This window comes from Anguilla anguilla, chromosome 14, assembly GCF_013347855.1.
Source record: "Anguilla anguilla isolate fAngAng1 chromosome 14, fAngAng1.pri, whole genome shotgun sequence".
Classification (NCBI taxonomy): Eukaryota; Metazoa; Chordata; class Actinopteri; order Anguilliformes; family Anguillidae; genus Anguilla; species Anguilla anguilla.
This window is the reverse complement of record NC_049214.1, coordinates 5,144,101-5,167,370: the sequence shown is the minus strand read 5'-3', so window position 1 is coordinate 5,167,370 and position 23,270 is coordinate 5,144,101. Positions and strand designations below refer to the sequence as shown.

Genomic DNA, 23,270 nt, shown 5'->3' with positions numbered 1-23,270 from the left:
AGCGTATTGAAAATAAATTTCGTTATTTCGGTTCATTCGAATGAGAAGAAACAAAAAAGCTCGCCGTCGATATGAAGGATTGGTAATATTTTGCGGATGGCTTTGACATGTGCAGCCTCCTCGCTGATCACCATAGAAACTGGGATAGTGGAAGACTTTAACTGAAGGGCTGCTTTGAAGAAATAAGACAAAAGGAGAAAAATATATTTTGTGTGTGTGTGTGCGTGTGTGTGCATAAAGACAGCCTGCCCTAGTTTACATAATAGATATTTTAACCGTGTTATTATGTTCGATAGTGGGAGGACAAAACAAGATTACAGATCTCTCTTCAATATCTGTGCCTGGATACTGGGGAGTCTGGGATGTGTAGTTCTTCCACACATGAACCACATGTACAACAACCACAACACCCCTTGGGTTGGGTTAGGGAAATGACTGTGTTATCCAGGATGAAAGCACTCTGTGTTCCCTTCAAATTCCGACTACTGGACCCCCCTGATAAACTAAATCCTATTTTCCTTAAAAATAAACACCACAGATGGTCATAATTTATGTCTATAGACCTCTTCTGCTAAAACTAATCCTAATCAAACTAGTGTGGAATCCAATTACTGCAGATTTGTGGGAAAAGGGTCCTGACAGTTTAGCATTGTTTCAGAATATCTGTGTGAGTCATTCCTGATAAGGACATCCCACCAGAGTTGAGCATTGTGGGAAAGGTCAGTGGCGTTACTGGAAATGAACTGGCATTATTTTGTTTTGCCGGGAGGGTGGGGGGGGGGGGGGGGGGGCGGGGGTTAAAGCTGTAAGTCAACATTTATGTTTCAGGTATTAAGCAGATTGTTCTTACCCAGAGCGACTTACACTCTTACACTGGCTCAAGGGTACAGCAGCAGTGTCCTACCTGGGAACAGAACCTGCAACCTGTGGGTTACTAGCCCAACTCCCTAACTGATATACTGCACCACTGCCATAGGGCTGGCTGAGTGTGTAATATTGTGTAAACAAACAGGATATCTCAATTTACATGTACATTCTGAATGAACCAAGACGAAGCTGTTTGTCTGCAAAGCTGTTAATAAAGTTGTAAATCACTCAACTACATCTTCTCAGAACTCAGGATATGTTTGGCTCAGCAACTCTTGAAAAATCATGTAACTGCATATTTTTAAGGATCTTGGTTCATTGTTAAGCAGTCCTGATGTCTGTGCACTAACCCAGCTTGTTCTTCTTGCAGTTGGCGGATTTCCTATAAGGATATGTACAAACTGTTGCGCGTTATATCGCCCCCGCTTGGCTTAGGGAAGAACTGCCCGAACAGGGTGGCGTACAAGGTGTGAGAACAAGCTTCCTCCACTAGGGGGAGACTAATGCCCAGAGACCTAACAGAATGGCTGTTGGTTCCTCTCCCTCCAACACCAACAAATGACTTGACCGCCCACTCAGTCCTCCCATACTAATTGGCTCGTGGGTAATATTGCAAGGCTGGAAAACAAAGCTTAGAAAACTTCTCAGGCGCTGATACCTGATTGGTTGAGAGACCCAGGTGAATCCTTGTCCCCTTAGCCCAGATGCCTGCAAGGCATCAGTCTGCCTGTCAGGTTGACATCACCTGTCTCTTCTGTGTCATGTAGAATCAAGGCTGACCATATTTGGAGGGCTTATTTTTCAAATTCAACATTTGTGTCTACTGCCTAGGCCCAGCCAATGTGACTGGGCAGTAGCAGTGCTGGGAACTGTGGGACGTGCTTGAGGTTCTGACCCACAGAATGTGCCTTTCTTTGAAAGCTTTGTTTTCCACTGCCTGGTGGCTACCCACAATGCCCCTCAGCATGAGGAAGCAGTCGTCCATCCCCCCCCCCCCTTTAGAACGGCTTGCCGCCGCCATACCGTCGCCCCTGCGCCCCCCCCCCCCCCATTCACACCCCATGAACCCCCTTCCGAATGTGTCCTCGGGGCGCAGACTGCTTCAGTTACCCCCCCATCCTCCTCATCCCAAACCCCCGGGATCCATCCAGGCCTCGTCTGGGGGGCGGCTGGCATGGCATCCGTTGGAGTCCTTCTCCTGGAAATCGAAATAACTCAGATTTCTGTTTTTCTTTCCGTTTTCTTTTGCTTTTGTCATTTTATTTTTTCCCCGTTTTCCTCCTCCTCTGTGCTGTTCCTCTCCTCTGGAATCCCGGTTCCTTTTTTTCTGGTCTGTTGTTTTTTATTTTATCGTTTGAAGTGGGCGCATGAGCTACCTTGATATGTACGAGATGCTTCTCCACCTGACCCCGCCCTTAGGGTTGGGAAAGAAGTGCCCGCCCAGAGTCGCCTACAAGGTAGCCCCTCCCACCGGTTCCTCCCCTCTCCTCCCATTGGCGTTGTGACAGTCTTCTTCTGTATCTGTTTGTGTTTTTTGTGTTAATACTCATCTGATATCTCTCTCTCTCTCTCTCTCTCTTTCTCTCCTCCTTAGCTTCTGTTCTGATATCTGATATGATCTGCAACACAATGTTTCTTAGTGCTAAGAGACAAATAAGAAACTAAAGTGCAAATAGGGTTTGAATACAGATTGATGATATTACTTGCCTGCGGGCATAGATCAAAGCAGAGGGTCATCGTTGGTACAGTAGAACCCCCCCAGCCCAAATTTCTAAACTTAAAAATCTGAAAATATTTTGAAAAATATTCTTTTGTTTTATTCCCAGATTTTTCCCGCTTGATTTTGGAACATCTTATTGATAGACTTGAGTGTGCTGCTCTTCGCTCCACGGTCCACTTGTAGAGCTGTGCATGTCTAGTGTTAATTAAACTGTCCACGGTGGACTCACATAAACTCTGTAAGCGATGTTTTAACCCTGGACATTTTTGCTGTGTAGCCATTCCGTGATTGGTGGAACAGCGAGGCATGGCAGCGTGCTACAGGCTGTTTTTTTAGCAGAGGCTGTCTGAGCTCAGACCTATCGGGAAGAAGTCTCAGAACGTTCCGGTTGATGGCTGTTCCCTTGCGTCTCGGCACCAAATATAACCGAGTGTTTCTGAGAGACGAGATGAGACCGAGGGTGCAGGAGAGAGCGGGAGAAGGGAGGGAGGGAGAGGGAGGAGAGGGAGAGGCAGGAGAGGGGCGGTGGATCTGTGCTGAGGGGCGAGGCTTGCCCATTTTCACATTTATTTTACCCCTTTCCTCATTTTCTGCTGTCCCGGGAAAAAAAAGCATTTCTCTCTCGCTCCCCCGTGATGAACGCGCAGCGCTCCCTGGCGCGCCGGTGTTTTATCCGCTGTCTCGTTTTTTTCGTGTTTCTCTGCCTCCATCTTTCAGAACGCGTCTCCTTCAGACACGCGCTTCTGTGGCTGAGCTAGGCTGCCTCTCTCTGTCCGCTCGCTTTGGGCCGCCTCCGGGTCACGGACCAATGGTTCTGTGTCCGCATGCATGTGCCCTGTGTGTGTGTGTGTGTGTGTAAGTGTGTATGTGTATGTGTGCCCTGTGTGTGTGTGTGTGTGTCTTTTTGTGTGTGGGAATTTTGACCACATTTATGTGTATTTAAATGTCTGTATGTCATTGACTGCCTGTGTATATATGGAATATGACGCATGCTTGCGTGTATGTCTGACCGTGTGGTTCTGCCCCTCCTCTCCTCTCCTCTCCTCTTTCGCTCCCTCTCTCCCGTCCTTTACTGAGGCCTGGTAGACTCTTGGCCCGCCCTGCAGAGCAGACCTACAGTAGACGTGCGGTGGACGCACGGTGCTCCACTCTGCCCCCTACTGGTCATAGCTAGCGTAGCACAGCCCTTCCCACAGTTACGCTCCACCACACTTAGCAGCGGTGCAGCGCGTCGACGCAGTGTATTCCCATTACAGTCACACACACACACACACACACGCGCGTCTCGCTCCCATTACAGTCACACACACACGCGCACGTCTCCCTCCCATTACAGTCACACACACACACACACACACGCGCACGTCTCCCTCCCATTACAGTCACACACACACACACACACACGCGCACGTCTCCCTCCCATTACAGTCACACACACACACACACGCGCGTGTGTCTCCCTCCCATTGGCCTCTGCGTGGGAGCGAGGAGCTTCGTGGCCCCATCACGGCACCCCCTCTGCCCCCCCCCATCCCCCCGCCGTGCCCCCCCCCCCCCCCCCCCCCCGCCCCCCTGGGCCGAGAGCAGCGGGATGCTCAGCTGGCCGTGCGGATTATTTCTGACAGGGCTCCTGCAGCGCGGCTGCTCTGTATTGATTCAGTCCCCTGGGATGGACGTGAGAGCCGGGTCCTGTTGCTAATGGGTGCAGAGCCTGCTGCTCGAGCGGGACTGTGTGCCTCTCCACTGGGGCCGCAGTTATAAAAACCGCATTTTAACAGCCCCATTTACATTCACTGTCCTGCCCATTTGCATTATTATTCTTTTTCTAATACACTAAAATGTGGAGCTTACAGTAATATAAAAAGAAACTCACTCACAGATATGTGTGGTAGATGGTACATTTTTAGCATGTGCCGATTTTTGGTGCTTTAATAAATACAATTTTTGCAATTTGTCACCATTTAAGCACTGCTTGACACTACGTTAATATTTTCAAAAATATGATTTATTTCATTTTTGTTGAATGTCACATGTAGCGTAGGTTTCAGAACAGCATAATGTATGGTTCTTGAGATTAAGACCTGAGACTTGTCCCCCTACAGGGGATAAAAATGAAACGCTGGGTCGTAGAAGGTTAAAGATGCATTTTCTATACAGTACACGTGAGCACATTATTCCCCTCACAGCAAGACTAATTTCATTGTGTGACAGGCTTACGCTGTTTCTGGCTTAACTGGAGCTAACCCCCCCTGAAGGAAACGCGTGGTCAGGGAAGTGTGACCGCGTGACTTTCTGCGCTGTTCGTACCGCGCGTTTCTAAAAGCTGCTCCTGCACGTCGTCTCTCTCTCTCTCTCCATGTCTCCGTATCTCCACCCGTCCCCCGACGTGCATGCTGTCACTCAAGTCTGCTGCCATCGTTACGGGATCCGAATGTGCATTCGTCTCTCCGGACCCTGCTTAATTTACTGTCTTTATTTTTTAACTTTATTGATTTATTTATTTACTGATGAAACTTTCTGTGTGCTGAGATGAGGGGCTCCTGGACAGATTCACCTCCAGAACTCACTTACTAATGAAACGTGGTTCATTTTTTAAAATCCAGTGCCTAGTTTTGGCCTCTCAAATATAAATGAAGGCTCAGCTGACTCCCAGCTGACTGTAAAAGCGAGCGCACTACGTCCAGCACGCAGAAAGAGGCTTTCAGTCAGGGCTTTATGGTGTTTGATTGGGGCGAAGGTGAGATGGGGGGGAGTGGTCTAACAGCTCTGCCCGACCCTCCCCCCAACCCCCCCCCCCCCCCCCCCCGCTCCTCTCGTCAGCGGTTGGTCAGGATGAACATGCCCATCGCCGAGGACAACACGGTCCACTTCACCTCCACCCTGATGGCTCTGATCCGCACGGCTCTGGACGTCAAGCTGGCTTCAGGTGAGCTGCCCCTGTCGTTACCGAACACACCCTCTGTGGTCTACTTCTCTGAGTCCCTCTGTAGTGTGTATACAACTGCCCTCCTCTCATTGTCCGGCTGTAGTGCCATTGCCCTCCTCTCATTGCCCTCGCACTTGCCCTCTTCTGATTGGCTGAATCTCATTCTCTGGACTTTGTGGGCTCGTGGGCTCAATGGTGTGTTCCCATCAAGTCTATGAGGGCTTAGGGCTGTCCCATTGTCAGAACAGCATTTTACCCACTTGGTGAGTATGCGTCACTACAAACTTGGATTGGGATTTGGAAAATACCCAAAATTCAGTTCTGGTGGTGGAAGACTCACCCCTTCCTCTAAACAAATTGACATCAGCCCATGTCATCACCATGACCCAGAAAACAAGTCAGTATAGTTACAAGTAGTGTGTAAGTGGTCAAACATTGACACCAAAGCTTTTTCATTTTTTAAACTACTGTAGTCCCTAAAATACAGCACAGAACTCCACATGCTACCAATATTAAAAATAATGGTTGTGTCTCAGTGTCTCAGCAACATGTCATGTGACATCATGGGTGATGTCAGGAGTCATTCCAGCCTTTACATACCCTTCAAGTGCTTGTCCAATCAGGGACTGACCTGTCCCTGGAAATATGCCATTAAAACCTGCAAGTCCATTGCACATGAGTCCAAAGGCGCCCTTACCATTCTCTCACTCTCCCTCTGTAGGGCCCTTATACTCTTTTCATATTTCATCCACACTGCCCCTTACCTTTCTGCCATTGTTAATCCCTAGTGCCCTTACCCTCTCTCTCTCTCTCTCTCTCTCTCTCTCTCTCCCTCCCCCCTCCCTCTCTCCCCCTCTCTCTCCCTCTCCCCCTCTCTCTCACTCTCCCTCTCTCCCTCTCCCCCCCCTCCCTCTCTCTCTCTCACTCTCTCTCTCTCTCCCCCCCTCCCTCTCTCTCTCTCTCCTTCTCTCTCTCTGTCTCCCCCCCCCTCTCTCTCCCTCTCTCTCTCTGTCTCCCCACCCCCTCTCCCTCTCTCTCTCTCTCTCTCTCCCTCCAGGGGTTCTGGCCCAGAGGCTGTGTGATGCGGACCTGAGGAGGGAGCTGGGGAACGTGTGGCCCAACCTGTCCCCCAAAACCGTCGACCTCCTGGTGACGCCTCACAAGCGTAAGCTCCTCGTGCGTTTCGTTCAGGGGTGGGGGAGCGTGATGGCACCCCTCTGTGGGGTAGCCTTTGAGATGTGAGGGGGCCTCACCGCCCCCTCCCGGGGTGGTCCGCATGGCCTCTGTGGCCTGTGATGGAGGGGCTCTGTGGGGGTCAGTTCGGACCCGAACCGCCTGTGTTAAGAAGGCTATCGACATCCATCTGATTGTCGATGATGTCATCGGATGTAGAAATAATAATCTGAAGGTTTCCGAAGATAGTTCTGGTGTTGTGTCTTGTGCAGGGTCTTTCTGTATGGGTTTGTGAGTGCGGGATTGTGTGAGTTTTTGGGAGGGTGTGTTTGAGTTTGTGAGAAAGAGGGAGGGAGAGTGTGTGTGGGAATGTGTGTGTGTGTGTGTGTGTGTGTGCATGTTCATGCATGTACTGGGCTGTTTGTATAATTCAATGCGTTGTATGTTGGTGGGTCTGTGTGTTAGTGTGTTTGTGTGTCTTAAGCTGTCTGTGGGCTGGATTGTGTGCATTTAAGTAGTTTGCTGCTTGCCTTTCCTGAATCGAGACAAGACAGAGCTGCTCCTCCAGTGACATCTAGTGGCCTGACCTGAAACTGTTCCCCTACGTCACTGTTTCCGGTTGACTTTCCACCCATTCTGCTGAGCCTGTAATCGCTTTTATCGTTCCATCAGGTGATACAGCTGCGCCAGGTTAACAACCTGGAGGATTTATGGAGACATTTAATCTGGGAAAAGATGTGTAGTTTATTTCTTGATACATGTGACTTGGCACGCCGTGTGAAGGATGGCTTACCTGCACCTCTTGACTTATCTACACTTGTTCCACTGACAGCGCTGTGGTTGAGTGAGAAGGAATCTAGTCCAGTTATAAAGGTTTATACTGTACAGTTTATGTCACAAATGAGGGCTCCAGTCTTTGAACATTGTTGTGAAAAATAGCTGCCACCAGCAGACTCATATTGCACAGTGACTGTCTACCTCCTGCAATGAAGATGTTGGATATGGGAAGTTTTTTTTATTTATTTATTTTTTTAACCTCACAACTCACCTCAAAAAACTGCCACAACCCAACAGTGGATTCTGACTTGCAGTTTGCAAATGACTGGATTAGGCGATGAAAATGCATGCAGGGAGTGGGCCTATACCAGTGGTAACCAACCCTGTTCCTGGAGATCTACCATCCTGTAGGTTTTCACTCCAACCCTGACAAAGCTCACCTCATTCAGCAGCTGGAGATTTCATTGAGCTGCTAATTAGTAGAATCAGGTGTGCCAAATTAGGGTTGAAATGAAAGCCTACAGGATGGTAGATCTCCAGGAACTGGGTTGGTTACCACTGGCCTATACAACATTATGCATCCCTCTCTCTCTCTCTCTCTCTTTCTCCATCACTCCCTTTCTTTCTCTCCCACAGATAATGAGCTGACGGTGGGGAAGGTGTACGCCGCGCTGATGATCTTTGATTACTACAAGGAGAACCGCGCCAAGAGGCTTCAGCAGCAGTCCGCGGGCGGGCCCCAGGTAACGGTCTGCCCTGCACTACCCCGGGGTGGCACCAGGGGGCACTGTCCCCAGCAGGAAGCCACCTGCACCAACAGTGTAGGCAGTGCAGTTATCTGACACAGTGGCTGTGGAGAATTAATTGTTGGTGGTTACAAACAGATGAGAGAAGAAAACTCAGGGATAAAAATTTGTTTTAGAAAATCCGAAGAATATTTTCCAGAGCAGCTCCCTGTGTTATATTAAAGGTCCAGTAAACTGAAATCTGTGAATCCTTTGCTGATGTGTTGTCTTAAGACTTTTCTGCATTCACACATGGCCCAGAAATATTTTGAAATGATTTTCTTTCCCCCTTGGCTTAACAGCAGGTCAGTGGGCGGAGTTAACTGGGTACAATGTACGTCACTAAAACACTAAGACCGGTGAAATCCTTTCTGCTTGTTATATGTACATGATGCTCATTGCCAATTTTGTGCAGGCAAGCTAAGTTGGAAATGCCTAAACATTGTGCCTTCTCTGGATGCAGAAAAACCAATAAGATTTTTTCTTTTTCACAAAAAAAAAGAAGAGACCCACAAGAAATTAATTTAAATTTCTGGAGGACCACGGGCTCTGCAATTTTTCCAATACCCCAAACAGTTAATATTTGTAGTTGCTGTTGCTGCTGGTGACACTGTCGGTTGCTACAGAACAGACTCGTGATGGATCTGTAAGCAGGCTGCCCATTAGCTGGCCATAATTAAATAGCTTTCAAGCTTAGATGTGCAGAATCAAAGCCTTTCTTTGTTCAGGTGTAATGTCTGGAGTTTGAGACTGCTGTCGAGTCTAATGTTAGCGTACAAGTAGCTCAGTGTTACAACGCAGTTACACATTGAATAACCTGTGGGTTTAACTGTACGATCGTAACGCCTAGCTTATGTTGCTTTCTTTTGTGTTGCCTGGTAGTCTAGTGTTGCTGCACTGGACAACCTGCTCCAACATAACAATGAGGTTTCTGGTGAATGGCTTGCATATGAAGTGTCTTGCAGATATAAATATTAATGAACAGGTCACGATAATCTAATAGTGCTTAATACAGTTTAATGGTTATAATTGGGTTAAACTTGAAGGAAATATTAAGAAGACAATCAATTGTCACTTCTGGGGAGAATATAACCACAGTTTGAGTCCAGATCCCTGTACCTTTAACAGGGTTACCGTAGGACCATGGAACAAGATAAGGCCTTCAATTTATTTAGAGTACAGGTCTTATTATAGTAAGGCCTATTCAACAGCAGAAGGATTTCACTTAATTCTGGGATTTACTGTGTATGTTTAAGAATCATGACAATTGGCTTCTCATGTTTTGTTTGACATGAGGTATGATCCCTGAATAAGCAAAGTGGAAATCTCCACATTATATGTTGATGTATTAGTAAGGTCTTTATACTACACTGCTATAAATGCAGCTCATTTGTAATCCTGTTTCTGATGCAGTTTCTCTAGGGTTTTATGGCTCTGAAACCAGCCAAATGAGCTATATTTGTCTTTTATTATTTATTTCATATCTTTCCCTGCCATTATACTGTAATTTAATTGCATGACTTGGACAGAATGGTTTTACTTGCCGTTAGTCTTTAATCTTACGTTCTTAAGAAAAATGCTTACCTGTAAAATAAGCCTAAAAGATGCTGTAAGGTTGGGTTTTGGGGTTTAAGTTAATTAGGATTCAGTAGCTGGAGTGCATTGGTTCTCTCCTTCTATTGGTTGACACAATGTAAGTTGACAGCATGTGGTAGCTCCATCCACAGTGATACTTGTAAAGCCTCACTCTCCCTCATTTGATTGGTCGATATGAAATGAGTCGGTGATTGACAGTGACTCCACACAATATGATGCTGGTGAAGGCCTGCTCTTGCATTTGATTGGTTGATATGAAATGAGTCGGTGATTGAGAGTGACTCCACTGATATGACGCTGGTGAAGGCCTGCTCTTGCATTTGATTGGTCGAAAAGGAGTAAATCAGTAATTGATGTGGAAACCTCGCTCTCCCCCCTGCTCCTCCCCACCCCCTGCAGGGTAAAATGGGTGCCCTCTTCAGGCCAATGCTCCCGTTGACTCACGCACAGGACCAGTCAACGCCTGGTAATGCCAAGCCGCCGCCCACCCAGCCCCACCCCCAACCGGAGCCCCAATCTGTGTCCCAGCCGGAGGGCCCACTCACTACAACCTCCCTGACCAATGGGGAAGCAGTGTAAGTGCTGGGCGGAGCCTGTCGTAATTCTTTTTTTTTTAAATGTCTAGGTGACTTTTCAAACCCCAGTTACCGGTTTTTTTCCCCCTGTGAAAGTGCCCAATAATAAATCTGAAGCTACTGAAAATCAGTTTAGAGGTCTTCAGAAAATCTATTAATTGCTTATTTATTTTACCTGAAAGGCGTGTAAAACACTTTATCTTATTTGATGATGACCTGCCTGAGAGGGGTGAGTACGACAGTAGTATGAAGTTTCTGCTGAAGCTAATTTTCAAATTTAAGGGCTGTAAAGCTGATCCACTAGCTTAACTATACGATGACCAATAGCATGACTCTTTAAGGCATACTGTGCAGGATTTTAACCTTTAAATCCTAATTAAATAACCATGCTCAGTCATTACTATGATGCCCTAGCAATTTGTGTCTGTGCATTTCTACATGAGGCGCCATTTCAGCACAGTGATGAGTCATTGTGTATACTCATTCCAGCTGTACAGCGGAACAAACATCTTTGTGTATGTGTTTGTGTTACGTGTGTCCACTTGTTTATGTGCACGCACATTTTGTGTGTGTGTGTGTGTGTCGCTGCATGAAAAACTGAGTTTCTGGACGATATCCGACCTTTTGAATTTCAGCTAAATTTGGGATGTGTCGGTCGTGAGCCGTAGTTTCCCTGTGTTAACGTGTGTTTCCAGAAAGTTCTGCACACTCCTAGGTCTGTGATCAGGGATTTTCTGGACTTCTGGATATTCTTGATTAATTCATGGACTCTGCCCACATTGAGATTTCACGGCGTGTCCTGAGACACGCCCGGCCATGTCTGGTGATTTAAGTGTCTGGACAAGAACACCTCTGTGCGCAAAATTATGTCCTTGTCACACACGGAACTGTGGTTTCCAACACTGACACATGCCGCACACGGCAGGAAATGTGTCTGTGTTCAGATTTGTGTCCCCCACGTGAGTGTACCTTTTCATGCAGTGTGTGTGTGTTTGTGTTTGTGTGTGTATATATGTGTCGGTGTGTGTGTGTGTTTCGGGTTACTTGTGTGAAAACCCAGACAAGACCAGGATGGCACCATCACAGAATCTCCTTCCAGGGTCATGGAGAGGTCTCAGGAAGAACAGCACCCGAGGAGGAAGCGAGTACAGAGGGGTCAGTCAGAGGAGATGCCTTACACACCCAGAGCCAAGGTACAGTGCTCATATCCCTTACACAACCAGAGCCAAGGTACAGTGCTCATATCCCTTACACAACCAGAGCCAAGGTACAGTGCTCATATCCCTTACACAACCAGAGCCAAGGTACAGTGCTCATATCCCCTAACACTGTCAGAGCCAAGGTACAGTGCTCATATCCCTAACACAACCAGAGCCAAGGTACAGTGCTCATATCCCTAACACAACCAGAGCCAAGGTACAGTGCTCATATCCCTAACACTGCCAGAGCCAAGGTACAGTGCTCATATCCCTTACACAACCAGAGCCAATGTACAGTGCTCATATCCCTTAACACAACCAGAACCAGGGTACAGTGCTCATATCCCTAACACAACCAGAGCCGAGGTACAGTGCTCATATCCCTTACACAAACAGAGCCAAGATACAGTGCTCATATCCCAAACACAACCAGAGCCAAGGTACAGTGCTCATATCCCCTAACACTGCCAGAGCCAAGGTACAGTGCTCATATCCCTAACACAACCAGAGCCGAGGTACAGTGCTCATATCCCTTACACAAACAGAGCCAAGGTACAGTGCTCATATCCCTAACACAACCAGAGCCAAGGTACAGTGCTCATATCCCTAACACAACCAGAGCCAAGGTACAGTGCTCATATCCCTGACACAACCAGAGCCAAGGTACAGTGCTCATATCCCTTACACAACCAGAGCCAGGGTACAGTGCTCATATCCCAAACACAACCAGAGCCAAGGTACAGTGCTCATATCCCTAACACAACCAGAGCCAGGGTACAGTGCTCATATCCCCTAACAATGCCAGAGCCAAGGTACAGTGTTCATATCCCCTTACACAACCAGAGCCAAGGTACAGTGCTCATATCCCTAACACAACCAGAGCCAAGGTACAGTGCTCATATCCCTAACACAAGCGTAGCCAAGGTGCAGTGCTCTAACACTGTGTGCCTGTACGTGCATGTTCTGCAGGAATCTGTGGAGATGACAGAGATGGATCAGGATAGCGATGCTGGCATTCACCCTGCTCTGGAGAGCCAGGGGAGAGCAGCCTCTATGCCCAGACTGAACGCAGAGTCACAGGTAAGGCCTGAATTGTGCACATTGCTCAGCCTAAACCTGTACCCACCCGGGATTTGAGCCCGCAACCCCTTTAAGCACCGAGCCTTCAGCATCGAGAGTGAGGGGGGAGTACGAGAAGGAGAGAGAGAGTGGGAGAGAGAAAGGATGAAGATAAATTAGTCCCCCCTACAAGCAAACCCAGGCAACCCCCCCGAACAAGCTGCTCCTAATTTCAGTCAGTGATTACAGAAGCTCCGATACACCGGCGCCATTATTCTGTGGGCTGAGATGCTGATCCTCTATAATGTCTGCTCTCTCCCTGTCCCTGTGCTAGGGCCATGACAGAAACATAAATTGCATGATTATAGGTAATTAGCTCTAACATGGAATAGAATTTTTTTTTGTGCATATAATGTGGGCTAAATACCTGTCTATATTATTATTTCTGCAAATTTAAATTACTGTTATTATGTGCATTAGAATATTCTCATGTCTGAAAGAGTAAATTAATGGTGGCTGTAAATTCACTGTTGAGGAAACATTAGCTTCCTTTGACCTTTAGAACTAAACTTTATTTGGAATTGATTACATTAATGTGGGGGGGGGGGGGGCGGGTGACATGCGTATTTGTTCGAAGAAATGGAAATGTATTGCATAACATTGTTTACATATGGACTTATGGACTATATATATATATATATAACAGTAATATATATTTTAAATCTTGTAATATATCATAATATGATATAATAGTTGTTATAAAAGACCAATAATACCATTATTGAGTTTCCTCACTCAATCCTTGCTGACATCTGGCCTAAAATTCCAAAATTCCATTTCTTGTTGTTGAAGCAATAAATTCAAGCTTCACCCAGAAAAGGCTTTCCAATATAAGCTGTTCTTTCACATAAGTATTAAACATCACCAGTTCTTTTGCCTGCTCTTCGCCATGCTGTTCTGTGTAATGTACATGATATTGTAGCGCTCAGCTTCTCAGTGTTTATAAATCTTCCATTGCTTCTGTCAGTCTGTCTTTGCTTTCCTGTGTTTAGCTTCAGTTTTTTTCTATGGTTAGATATGCCTGTCTGTCTGTGTACTCTCTGTGTCTCCTCCTCTGTTTCCTCCTCTGTCAGCTCTCCAGGGGGAGCGGTTTTTCTGCCGCCACCCCTGTCTGAGAGTGTCTCTGATTGGCTCTCACCTGCGTGTTCAACCGTCCAATTGGCTCATGAGTCTGACCATTTGGTTCCTGTCTTGTCTGGCTTTGCCGTCTGTCTCCCTGTGTCCCTTCCCTCTCCCTTCTCTATTTTTTCATCCTCTGCTCTCTCTATCTTCTGCCTCCCACCTGTTACTGTTTCACTCTCCTCCCCGATTTTCTCATCCCTCTGTTCTCCCTTTCCCAATCTTCACCTCTCTGCTGTATGTCTTCATCCCTATCCAATCTCTTTCAAATGCTTTCATTTTTCTCCCCCTTGTTCACCTGTACACCTGATCCATCCCTCTTTGTCCCCTTGCCTATTTTATTTCTCCATTTTCTGCGCTACTTTGAAATCCTCCTTTCTTCCTCTCTTCCCTCTCTCTCTCCCCTCTCACACTCTTTTCCTCTCTTTGTTTCCATTTTTGATTCACCTCTGCTCCCCACTCCTCTGTCCCCCTCCTCTGGCTCTCTTCTCTCTTCGTACGTCCTGTTTCATCCCTCCTGTCCCCTTTTCCTTCTCTCCCTCTCTCCTCATTTCCAACACTCCTTTCTACATCCTCCTCTATCCCTCTCTCCTTCACTCCTCTCTTTGCCTCTCCCCCTTTCCTTTCGCCCTCACTTTCTAACCCACCTCTCCTCTCCTCCTCCCTCCCCCTCTTCCTCTCTGCCCTTCTTCTCTCCTCCTCTCACTCCCTCTCTCCCTCTCTCCTGCTGTCGCGTGTGATGGCTGCCCCTGGCTGCTGTGTGCCTCTTCTCCTCTTCCTCCTCCTCTTCCTCGCTGCCCGGCAGCAGAGCGCCTGTCGCTGCGCCCCGACACGGTCCCCGTACCTCTCAGTATGTACTGCTGCTCCGCCACACTGCCCCCCACCCCCCTGGACCCCCCCCCCACCCCCACCCCGTCCCCACAGAGCTCAGCGCTCTCTCAGAACCACTCTGGGGTGCATCACTCTTTCAAACGAGTGAACGAGCTTCCCGTTTCTTTACACATGTGCTCCTGTTCCCTCGCAACTCGCAGGGTTTCGTTTGTGTTTCTACGTCTGTGCATATGCTGTGCTGTGTTTGTGTGTGTGTGTGTCTGTGTGTGTGTGTGTGTGTGTGTGTGCATGCGTGCATATCTGTGTGTCTGTGAAGGTGTTGTATTTTTCCTTGTCATGTTGGTGTTTCGTTGCTCTCCAATTAATCTTTCCATCCATTACGCACCCTTCATGTTCTACTTAATACCTACGCACACTGCACCATGTCATACTCCAATAATGCCCTGTCTCATTCCTCTCCAGTGTTTACAGGTACAAAGAATCGTGGGCAGGTAACGAGTGTGTACTCACCTGGTTAACAGTGTTACGTTTGGGTGTGCCTTTTGTTCTTCATTATTATGTCCAACTGTTTTTAGTCTTGACTTGATCTTCCGATCGTGTTTGTGTGTTTGCATGCGGAACTCACAGTACCTGCTGTTGGTGGCTCTCTGTTGCTACAGTGTGTGGCACAGACCAGCTAGAGGGTTCTGTGTGAACCTGGTGTTTCTCAGAGCTGTGATAAAAGGGAATTTCCACTTGTAAAAGAATGACATGTTACTCCATTGAAGTCGTGCCCTGGTTCATGATTAGAGAACTCTATGTAGGCTTGTGGGTGAGTTCTGATTGGCACCACTAGGTGGTGCTGCTAGGCCTTTGTCAGGTGCATGCAGAAAATAACAATGGTTTTGACCCAAACAATTGAAATTGCACCGAAGATACCATATCATTACAGTCACAAATCAACCTTAAAACCCATTCAAGTCCCCTCTGAGCTATAAATGTGTCATTCACTGAGGGTCTTAGAAGCATAAGAAATGCTTGTTTAACTCTATGGTAAGGCAGCTAAAAATACAGATTAAATTGAATAAAGAGTATCCCAATGTTAGCCAATACATACATTCATATTTTAACTGTAGGACATTTATAGCCTTTGGTTGGAGATCTTCCCCACCTCCACACACTACCCCCCAGACCCAACATTTTGTGATAGCCTGACTTGCTCCTGTCAGCCAGTAAGGAACTCACTAGAGAAAATGACTTATGGAAATGTATTTGTTTATTTTGGAGTTGTAGAGCCAAAATGGCACCAGCTACATATAAGATTTTTAAGATTGTTTTGGGCACCCCTTCTAGGATGTCGTAGGATCACCCAAGGGACATATGTACCAAATTTCATGCTTCTATCCACTGCATAACAACTTTTCGCATAATTCCCCTACTAATAATTTAATAATGATTGTGTTGACACCCGTTCACTGTGTCCTGTCATATCTCTCTCTCTCTCTCTCTCTCTCTCTCTCTCTCTCCCTCTCTCTCTCTCTCTCACATAGCCTATCATTGACGCCAGCCCCATGAAGCGCTCGGTGTCGACCCTGTCCCCTGCGCCTCAGCGCCCCCAGGAGGTGGACCTGAGCAGCTACGCGCTGGAGCGGCCGACGCAGGACAGGCCGCACCACCACCACCACCACCACCGCTGCCACCGGCGCAGGGAGCGGGAGAAGAAGCAGAGGTCGCTGGACCAGCCCGCTGACCGGGAGCCGTCCAGCGCAGCAGGTCAGGGCCACGGCTGAGGGCTGGGGGTCTGTGGGGGGGGGGGGGGGGCAACGGCTGAGGGCTGGGGGTCTGTGGGGGGGGCGGGGGTGGGGGCGCAACAGCCGAGGGCTGGGGGTCTGTGGGGGGCGGGGGGCAAGGCTGAGAGCTGGGAGTCTGGGGGGCGGGGGGCAAGGCTGAGGGCTGGGAGTCTGTGGGGGGCGGGGGGCAAGGCTGAGGGCTGGGAGTCTGTGGGGGGGGGCGGGGGGGTGGGGGGCGTCTGGAGCTTTGGGCCCAGGCTAGCCACCGATAAGCACGCTAGCAAGAAACTGGATACGCTGACTGTAATGAAGTCGCAGATGTTTCTATATTGTTTTGTTTTTAATAACTGGGATTTGAAGCTTGTGCAGAAGTCTGGTCTGGTCTGGCCTGGGTGTGGCCAGCCCGGGCAGCGGAGCAGCCAATGGGGTCTGAGACTCACACGGGACTCACACATTGGTTTGTTTGTTTCGTTTTGTTTATTTAATTGTGAAAGCGGACTTTGATCAACAGTTTAGATTTCACATCCGTGCAAGCGTGACGGAATTAGCCATTGAGCCAATGTTCCATCCGTAATCCCTGGGCAGTGCCGTTCAGATAGAGACACTACATCGTCAGAATAATAAATCATTGAAGTATCCAGAGGAGAACAGCTCTCCATGAACCCCAGTGATCTGATAAACTTTTGTTTATTCCTCATTTGGTGTTTTTTTCTGTGGCGTAATGTCTTAGTGTAAAGTAAAGATCACTCTTCAACAGCAGGCTCTGTTTTTGCTATTTGGTACAGTATTTGGTTCATGCATTTAATGTTGAAAAGAATTACAGTACTTTTTTTCATTTCACATTGCGATAAATTATAAGAGCTTGGTTTGCATTCATATATGGTTGGGTGCATATGAGATGGTTATGATTAGGTTTTAACTGAAAACCACTGATGCGTTCTTTTCATTGAATTGTGAATTCCTGTCGTGGAATTTTACTCTTGAGAGAGACAGAGAGAGACTTGACTCTTTGAAAATCACTCAACCTCCTTTCCAATGGCAAGAAAAATTCTTGATCGGATTAGGGGGGTGTTATCGGGTTATGTGGGGAAGAACTGTTTCCAAAGGGCTTGCTAGGATTTTCTGCTTCAAGCCCCTTGTGAATAAAGGAAAAACACAGTCTGCTAGGAGAAATAGGCCTTTGAATAGGTTTGATTTCTGATTTGGGTATTTATTTATTTATTTTTATTTTTTGACTTTCCTACTTTTGAAATATTTATGAAGATCTTCTACTTAGTTTCCCTTGTTGGTTGTTATGGAGGATAACCTTCAGGGGGCCCCTGGGTTTGGGGTGGCTGTACTGTTAACAACCTCTGCTTGACGAACGCTGGTGTAAACTTTGACTGAATGAGGTTAAACTTTAAGCCGATACATTCTCATAAGAGACCTCGCATAACCTGATCCAAACCCGCCAGGATACTGAGTGGCAGTGTGTAGTATAATGATTAGGCTACCAGTACAAGCAGTGCCATGTTCTCTGAGTGAAAGCTGATGGTAGGTAGCCGATGGCAAGTAGTCGACACATAAACCTACAAGATAACATTAAGGGCGTGATTTACTAAGACCTTTAGCATGTGCAAAATCCTTTAGCACACGCAAAACCAATAACATGACCCCTGATTGGTCATGGTATTTGTTTTGCACCAATCATTGGTTGTGTTGTTAGTTTTGTGCGTGGTAAAAGGTTTAGCACATGCTAAAGGGCTTCGTAAATCAAGTGCCATGTCAAGTGTAAGAGGGAGACTGAGATTTTAGTGCTTTTAGTACCAAATGGTCTTTGGGTATTACATAGCATAGGTAGCTAGTGAAGTTAGGTTTAGGCTGAATGATCAATTATCTTTTTTTTGGGGGGGGGGGGGTGGATTGCTTCCTGACTGGTGCCTACTGTGCAGGGTCATCTGCTGTAGGGATCAGGTTGTGCTTGCTGGCGGTTGGCTGGGGGGGGTGTTTGGACCTGGTGGGCGGGACCACAGCTGGGCTTTGTTACACGGATTACAGGGGCTGACGGACAAGCTCACCTATTGACCCCCTAATTTATGGCGAGAAACCTTTTTTCGGGTCGCCGTCGTTCCTGCGCAGCGCCCCCACATTCCAGAGAGCAGGGCCACTTCTGGGAAGTGTGGATCTGTCCACGTTTACCCCACTGAATGCCCTAAGGGCTTCCACAGTGGCATTCTGTGTAACTGGTTTAGAGGTTGCTTGCACATTGATGAATCGGATATTAAATCTGTAAGATTGCGATTCATGATTTTATGATCCAGTATTGTATTAAGTGACTTCAGGGGATTTCTATAATGGTGCTTGATGTGTTCCTTTTAACAATACTTCAAGGTGGAGAATATTCTGTGGCAAATTCTCTGTGGCCTAATAAGACCTTCTTTGTCCACACGCTAGGGTTAGTACTATATGGATGAAACATACTGCATACAGTTCCTGGTGCAACCAGAACAGAGTGGCTTCACTTATTTATGGTTACTTCACTGGCGGCAGTGTAGCACAGTGGGTGAGGAACTGGGCTTGTGTCCGAAAGGTCACAGGTTCGATTCCTGGGTAGGACATTGCCGTTGTACCCTTGAGCTAGGTACTTAACCTGAATTGCTTCAGTAGATATCCAGCTGTATAAATGGATACAATGTAAAAAAAAAGAAATGCTATGTAAAAGTTGTGTAAGTCTTATCTGGATGAGAGTGTCTGCTAAATGCCTGCAATGTAATGTAATGTACTTCATGATAGATGCGAAAAACCGGATGTTGTGTATGTCTGAATGCGAGTGCTTGCTCGAGCGTCTCGCATGCGTGTGAATGCGTGTGCGGAAGGGCGTGTGCGGAAGGGCGTGTGCGGAAGGGCGTGTCCGCGCGTCTCAGGCGATGTTGTCTCTGATCGAAAGGCACGCCGGGGGACCCGCCGCCCGAGCTCGGGGCCCACGATCGCAGCCGCTCCCACGACAGGAGGCACCACTCCTCGTCCGCCGCCAGGAAGCAGCGCTACTACTCCTGCGATCGCTACGGCAACCGCGAGTCCTACCCCGCCGTGCCCGCCTCCTCCAGCTGCGCCGTGTCGCCCAGCGAGGCCCCGGAGCCCCTGCCCTACAAGGTGAGGAGCTCTGAACAGGAGCAGCAGGGTGTAGGAGCTGCAGGGTGTAGGGACAGGAGGGGCAGCAGGGTGTAGGAGCAGGGTGAGGAGCTCTGAACAGGAGCAGCATGGAGGAGGGGGAGTAGGGACAGCAGGGGTAGACACAGGCACGGGATGGGATTGGGCCTGAAGCAGAGGGGTCAATGAAGGGCTAGCGGGGGTAGGAGCAGAGGTGGGGGTTAGGGACCATGTTAGTGCAGACGTAGACCAGGAGCTCCCATTAGCTGGACGCCTGTACCCCAACCCCCTGTTCCTCCTCCTCCTCCCTGTACCTCCTCCTCCCCGTCCTGTTCTGACAGCTTTGCCCCCCCCCCCCTCTCTCTCTCCCTGCAGCCCAGTGGTTCTGCCAAAGGGAGCCCAGTGACGCTCACCTCCGGGTCCAGCACCCCGTCCCGAGGGCGCCGGCAGCTCCCCCAGACCCCCCTCACGCCCCGCCCCGGCGTGGTGTACAGGACCGCCAACTCCTCCCCCGTGCCGCCGGGGCCCGGCGGGGCCATGGGCGGCGGCGGGGGCCGGGGGGCCGGCAGGCTGAGCCGGGGGCTGTCGGAGCACGACGCCCTGCTGTGGGGCGAGCCCTTCTCCCCCGTGCCCGTCACCCGAATCGGCTCCGACCCCAACCTGGGCCAGCAGCCCCCGCGGGACCGGGACCGGGACCGGGACCGGGGCCGGGCCCCCGCCCAGGACACGGACCTCTTCCAGGACGCCCTGAGCTCCCACGGCGGACGCTCCGCCCCCCGGACCGCCGCCCCCCAGGCCATGGCCACGCCCATGGCCACGCCTCCGCAGGCCACGCCCCCGCAGGGCCGCGGCGTGCCCAACGGGTATCACTTCGCCATGGGGCTGAGCGGGGGCCCCGGGTCCAGCAGCACGGGGCCCCCCTGCCCCAGAGAGGCTGGGGACGATGAGTGGTGCTAGCCTGGATACAACACACACACACACTCACATACTCACACACTCACACACTCACACACTCACACACTCACACACTCACTCACACACTCACATACTCACATACTCACACACTCACACACTCACATACTCACACACTCACATACTCACACACTCACACACACACTCACACACTCACACACTCACATACTCACACACTCACACACACACACACACACACTCACACACTCACACACTCACGCACACACACACTCACACACTCATACACTCACACACTCACACACTCACACAGTCACACACTCATACACTCACACACACACACACTCACACACACACACACACTCACACACACACACATACACATAACACACACCCTCATATACACACACACACACATACACTCACACACTCATACACACATACACACACACACACACACACACACACTCATACACACATACACATAACACACACCCTCATATACACACACACACACACACACACACTCACACACTCACACACTCATACACTCATACACACACACACACTCACACACTCACACACTCATACACACATACACACACTCACACACTCACGCTTACATTCATACACACACACTCATACACACATACACACACTCACACACTCACGCTTACGTTCATACACACACACTCATACACACACTCACACACTCACGCTTACGTTCATACACACACACTCATACACACACTCACACACTCACGCTTACGTTCATACACACACACTCATACACATACACATACCACACACACACACACATACACACACTCACACCCACACACACACACAATGCACACGTACGCGCACACACATAACTTATTGTGACATAACACACAAATACACTAATAAAACATAACACACATACACAAAGACGCACATAACACACGCACGCTCGCACGGGAAAGTTTATTGCAGACATTTTCTAATGTGATGAATTGTGATGAGTTTTATCATCTTTGCAAAGGAGGTAGTTTACACTGTTGCTGTATGTATGTGTATACGTATACGTCGGTTTTAAAGTGCATGGTGTAAGGTGCATATAGAGAAAAGTACACTGAAAGAGAAAAGAAAATTCAGATTTTATAATTTATCAGCACTTCTTTTTATTTATTTTTTTTAGAAATGCCTGCCTGTACGGGTTATACTTCTTTATTTTTGTACCTGTGTTCTTTTTTGCACTGAACTTTTAGCACGAGTATTATATGAAATGGGAAGCGAGAGGCCCAGACCTAGTCCCCAGGTATGACATCTCTCAGTGCGCCCTGTCTTGCTGAGTGACAGGGAAGAGTGAACGATGCCAAGATCTCCTCCAACGGTCTGTGAGGGTAACCCAAAAAAATGTCCTGCTGTTTCCCCTGCGCCTGGAGGGGATGGGGCTGTGCTGTGGGTCTCTGGCTTCCTGTCTGAGGGGATGAATCACAGCGGGATGTTTTGGGAAGAGACGCGCCCCTGTCACTGTCCTTCGGTGCGATCGTGGGTGCAGTGAGCACCCTAAATGTGGAGTGAGCTAAATGTGTAAGGGGAGCCAGGAGAATAATGACATTTACAATCCAGGACAGCTGGGTTGCCTGTTTGACTGTTTCAGTTGCTTAGTATTACATGCAAGAGCTAAGTATTTATCTTTATCAAATATATCCACTATATTACACTATAACCAGAACACACTTCACCACGTACACAGTGTCGTTAATGATTTCTCGTTTTTACTTCCGATCAGTCATTTCATGTTCCACTGGTAATTTTCGATAAAGCACGCTCACTCACACATGCCAGATATTTTGGAGGAGTTAAAAAAAAAAGTTATTATTTTATAATGACCTATGGTAGAACATATATTGTTTCATTTATGTGCATTTTTTGTAAAAAAAAAAAAAAACTTGTAAAAGAAAAGGAAAAGAAAACAAATCACTGTTTTTATGTGAGTTGCATATGGTTCTGTATTACGTCAGGTCTATCTTATGTACTGCTCCGGTTGTTAATTACCAAGTGCCTAACCTTTTAAATAACTTAGTAGAAACGATGCATCTCATTTATTTTCATGCATCGTCTTGTGGGTTTGGAGGGGGGCGTAGGACAGTAGATTTGAGGGCAGTGAATATATATGATAAGTATAGATTATATAAATGTATTAGATTCAGGCAGAGAAATGTTTAAGTATAGTTCAGTAGAACTTAAATTATGTTTATTTTTAAAATAGAAATGATGAGAGAAATTTCATATGGTTGTTTTCTTTCAGTTTTGAACTTATCATCAAATGAAGGGGGGGGGGGGGGGGGGGGGGGGGGGGGAGAAGAGGGGGGGAGAATGCCAAGTCCTGGAGTGAAATAATCTGTATGTTATAATTTCTTCAGACTAATATCAACAAATACTTCAAAAACATTGGACTACACACCCTGGACAGATGTTGGTTTTAATCATTCTTTTAACTTGGCATTGGAAGGCTATGACCACATGTAATGGTGGTGTATACATTTTCATAATTTTGTTTTTACTCATTAACTGACATTGCCAAAGTTGAGAGATGTGAGTTTGCATGAGAACATCTGCTGCAGGATGTGACATCACCCCCGGAGAAGCAATAACAGCGCGATTAGTTCCCTTGGCTCAGGACTTTGGTCTTGAGTCCAGCAGACCAATCGTGTCTCTTCCTGCACGGAGCGGTCCAGCCAGCTGAGGGCATGGAGAGAAAGGCATT

The 23,270-nt window shown here is 47.9% G+C and overlaps 1 protein-coding gene across 1 annotated transcript in view; it reads left to right on the top strand.

Moving 5' to 3' along the window:
* The window catches only part of cacna1bb (calcium channel, voltage-dependent, N type, alpha 1B subunit, b), a 186,360-nt gene extending 165,752 nt beyond the window's left edge, over positions 1-20,608 (top strand). The window contains exons 34-44 of the mRNA XM_035391563.1: positions 2,228-2,324; positions 5,408-5,513; positions 6,571-6,678; positions 8,100-8,206; positions 10,244-10,419; positions 11,480-11,612; positions 12,588-12,698; positions 14,662-14,706; positions 16,217-16,439; positions 19,383-19,588; positions 19,961-20,608. Coding sequence (XP_035247454.1) covers positions 2,228-2,324; positions 5,408-5,513; positions 6,571-6,678; positions 8,100-8,206; positions 10,244-10,419; positions 11,480-11,612; positions 12,588-12,698; positions 14,662-14,706; positions 16,217-16,439; positions 19,383-19,588; positions 19,961-20,542 — 1,894 coding nt within the window. The 3' untranslated portion in view covers positions 20,543-20,608. The remainder of the gene's footprint in view (positions 1-2,227; positions 2,325-5,407; positions 5,514-6,570; positions 6,679-8,099; positions 8,207-10,243; positions 10,420-11,479; positions 11,613-12,587; positions 12,699-14,661; positions 14,707-16,216; positions 16,440-19,382; positions 19,589-19,960) is intronic.
* The last annotated feature ends 2,662 nt before the right edge of the window (positions 20,609-23,270 follow it).